At 46.4% G+C, this 3,381-nt stretch overlaps 1 protein-coding gene across 2 annotated transcripts; it reads left to right on the forward strand.

The window, feature by feature from the left end:
* The first annotated feature begins 270 nt into the window (after positions 1-270).
* On the forward strand, positions 271-2,872 carry TOMM5 (translocase of outer mitochondrial membrane 5). Of its 2 annotated transcripts, XM_031052023.1 has the most exons (3): positions 271-401; positions 566-777; positions 1,285-2,872. In XM_031052023.1, the coding sequence occupies exons 2-3, from the start codon at positions 657-659 to the stop codon at positions 1,317-1,319; spliced, it is 156 nt and encodes a 51-aa protein (XP_030907883.1). In that variant the 5' UTR covers positions 271-401; positions 566-656; the 3' UTR covers positions 1,320-2,872. The 2 variants fall into 2 exon arrangements, with proteins under 2 accessions (XP_030907883.1, XP_005152371.1); XM_005152314.4 differs by lacking the exon at positions 271-401 and having other exon boundaries at positions 477-777.
* Positions 2,873-3,381: the final 509 nt, after the last annotated feature.

Below are 3,381 nucleotides of genomic sequence, written 5' to 3' on the forward strand. Positions count from 1 at the left end.
GCTGGAGCGCGTTTCGAGACGTCTTTTTCAAACAAGCAGCAGCTCAGCTCCCCACTACAGACCCACCTCTGCCGCAAGAAACAGCATGCTACTGTCTGCAACCTGGCAGGAGCAAAAGAAACATGCACTGCTACTGACAGAACCATCGAATCACCCACTGGTTTGAGTTGGAAGGGGCTTTAAAGACCAGAGTTCCAACTAGTGGAACTCTCCCTGCGAGAATCCCACACACCAAACCCCGCCCCACCCCGCCCCGAGTTCGCTCCTCCTCCCTAATAGGAGCCCCTGTTCCCCCTTCGAGCCTGCCACAAGAAGCAGACGTGCGACCCCAGAAGAGGCAGGACGCGAGCGCACAAGAAGCGGAAACACGGCACCCATAAGAAGCTGGACGCGAGCGCAAGGTGGGTGGAACTATAGCTTCGGAAGAGGCAGACCGCGAGCACACGAGAAGCGGAAGCACGGTCCCGGAAGAGGTAGAACGTAAGCGCGCAGCACGCTCTCAGCCCCGAGCGGAGCAGCCGCAGTACTGCCGCTGCCATCTAGCTCATCCCCGCGCCTCTTCCAGGTCGTGCCGCCGCCCACCCTGTTCACGTGAGGCCGGTGCGCGTGGCTCTTCGCGCCAGCCGCAGCGGCGCGCGGGGACGCCGGCGGTGAGCATGTTCCGCATCGAGGGCCTGGGGCCCAAAATGGACCCGGAGGAGCTGAAGCGGAAGATGCGCCGCGACGTCCTCACCTCCGTCCGCAACTTCCTCATCTATGTCGCGCTGCTGCGGATCAGTGAGTGCGCGGCCGGGTCGGGTGGCAGCCAGGATCTGCATGTGACGGTGGCTGGGCACGTCCTCACGGGGGCGGGAGAGCCTCGGCATCTCGGAGGGGCCTGGCGAACGCCGCGCTTCTGGACTCCCCCAGAGCATGGAAGAACATCGCCATGCTGCCTGTTCTTGCAAGCAGTACTGTAATGTGTTGCATCAGAGGCTCGTAGCATTTTTTCAGGGTGTCCTTTACTCCGTTTGGGTGATTCCACCCCCGCCTGGTGGTGTCGAATGCTTGCCCAAGGCTTTGAACTGCAACACAAGCGGGCATACCGTGTTACCCCTTGAATCATGCTACTTCACCCGTTAAAGCAGTCATGCAGGAAGGAATGAGGTGGGGGGTGGTATCTCACCCAGAGTCTGAATATTTTAGATGTCACATAAACGTATTGTAGTTTAATCGCAGACTCGCTGTGCACTTCTTATTACTCTCGGCTGAGTTAAGTTCATGTGGCTTTATTTTTTTTTTCAGCTCCTTTCATCCTGAAGAAGCTGGACAGTATATGAACATTTAAGACTCAGTGTATGAAAACATAAAATGGACTGTAGCTGCTTTCCTGTTTGCTAATTAAGCATTGTGATAGAGGCAGACATCCAATACTAAATGGTTCTAAGATCTTTCACTTATGCATATCTGACCTGAGAAGGATAGCCTGTTTGGGAGTATGGGGAAGATGCCTGTTCCTGCAGGTGAATTCTGGTCAAAGAATACTCCCTAGTGTCATGAAGTAACAATTTGTGATGGAACATTTCTTGTACTGTTTTGAAAATCCCTCCACCTCCATTTTGTACAAAGTGTTAAATGTTAGCAAGTTCTTTTTATTACGCAGCTACCTCTAAATTGCCACATGCTATCAATTTTACTGAGCCTGTCTGTATGGAAAACAAAGTTGTTAATGAATCCAGCTCACAGCAGCTTGATTTGAAATAAATGGAAGAGCAGTTGTGTCACTTAACTCTGGTAGTGATTTGGTTTTAATACTCACTAGACTTCATCTGGTATTGTATCTCTGGCTCTTTCTTGTCTTAACCTTGCTCTCTTCTGCACCTTAAAAATCAACTTATATTGAGGAAAAGCAAGAGAGAGTGGAAAAAATACAAGGTACTGGTGTGTTTTTTCAGGTTGCTAAATGTGTAGCAACTGAGAGACATGAACATTTAGTCAATATTCATAGAAATATAATGAAGAAATGTGCTAAAGCTTTATCCAGCAGATCTGTACTAGTTTTCCGTTCAATTAGAACCTCCTGGGTCTTGAATTTCCACAAAGAAAAGCAGAACATCACTGTATTTCTTCTTTAAGATGTAACTGAATTTTAGTCACAACAGCCTTTTTACAATGCGTATTACTGCCTCTTGCCAGTACTTACGGTGATTTGGATATTCTGTTAGTTTGATGAGTTTTTTTTCTTAGTATCATAAATCAAGCTCATTTTACCATGACAAATTGTTATATTCTGGCAGTTCAAGAGTATTATTTTACTCCAAGGCTGCCTGCAATATTATTGCCTTGCACTGCCTAAGCTGATGTCAAAATAGGGGCTATTTCTCCAGAGAAACAGCTTGCTTTACAAAGGAGATTGTGATTGTCCTCTCTGAAAGGGGTTTAGTAGACTCTGTGCTAATGCTCATTGGTATCAACCCTGTACTGAGTTTCCAAAGCAGGAGCTGGATTTTCAGCTGTTTTGGTTTGCCTAAGTCTTAAAAGATATGTTTAGGATTTAGACTTGATATCCCTTAGATCAGCTACACACTAAATCTCCAGAGAGGCTTAAATGCTTCTCAGATTTGTTCTTAATGCCTGGAAATAACTTAGCGGAGTGCTAGCAAAGCCACTTGTAAAAAGGCACCCTGAGTACTTGCCCCTGAGACAGGTAGGGGTTGAAAGTGCAGCTCCTGAATGGCAGGCTGGGAAACTGGGTATTAATTTGGAAGTATAACAAATTAATCCGAAGACTTCTAACCAGCGCTGGAGCCTTGGATGCCCACTACAGTGAAATAATCGAGTCCTATTTAATTCTCAGGATTATTCTGAGAAATTAAAGCAAGGATATTCCTGAGCTCTTTGTTCTGATATCTTTGTAAAATGGAGCAAGTGTAACTGAATAAATTGTGGAATTATATTATCCAGTTACTAATTAAAATTAATGCAGCAGGGAACTGCATTGGAGTTACAATGTTGATAGTGTGAGTAAAGAGATACATTAAAGAGTTTGATGCTGCCTGTGCTGGCCAGAATCTTCAGCCACCCTATCCTCTGCCCAGCTCTGGAGAATGAAACACTGGAATCCCTTTTGATGTTGGGTCTTCATGCAGGGTCAAGAGGTAGAGGGGTGGAATACTCAAGCAGTGTAAGGATGTGAAGGTTTCTAGCAAGCCACTTCACTTTATCCTTAAAATTCTGTATGGCACTTTGTCCACTTGCAGGCACGTTTCAAGGCATAACACAGCTGACATGTCAGCAGTTCTTCAAACTGGCTGTTGGGAACTGTTGAAGACTTCTAGGAACTTGCTTTCAGGCACATTGAGAGATGAAGCCATCTCTTTATTAAAATAGCAGAAAATAAGT

Source organism: Melopsittacus undulatus, chromosome Z (genome assembly GCF_012275295.1).
Source record: "Melopsittacus undulatus isolate bMelUnd1 chromosome Z, bMelUnd1.mat.Z, whole genome shotgun sequence".
In the NCBI taxonomy this organism is placed as follows: domain Eukaryota; kingdom Metazoa; phylum Chordata; class Aves; order Psittaciformes; family Psittaculidae; genus Melopsittacus; species Melopsittacus undulatus.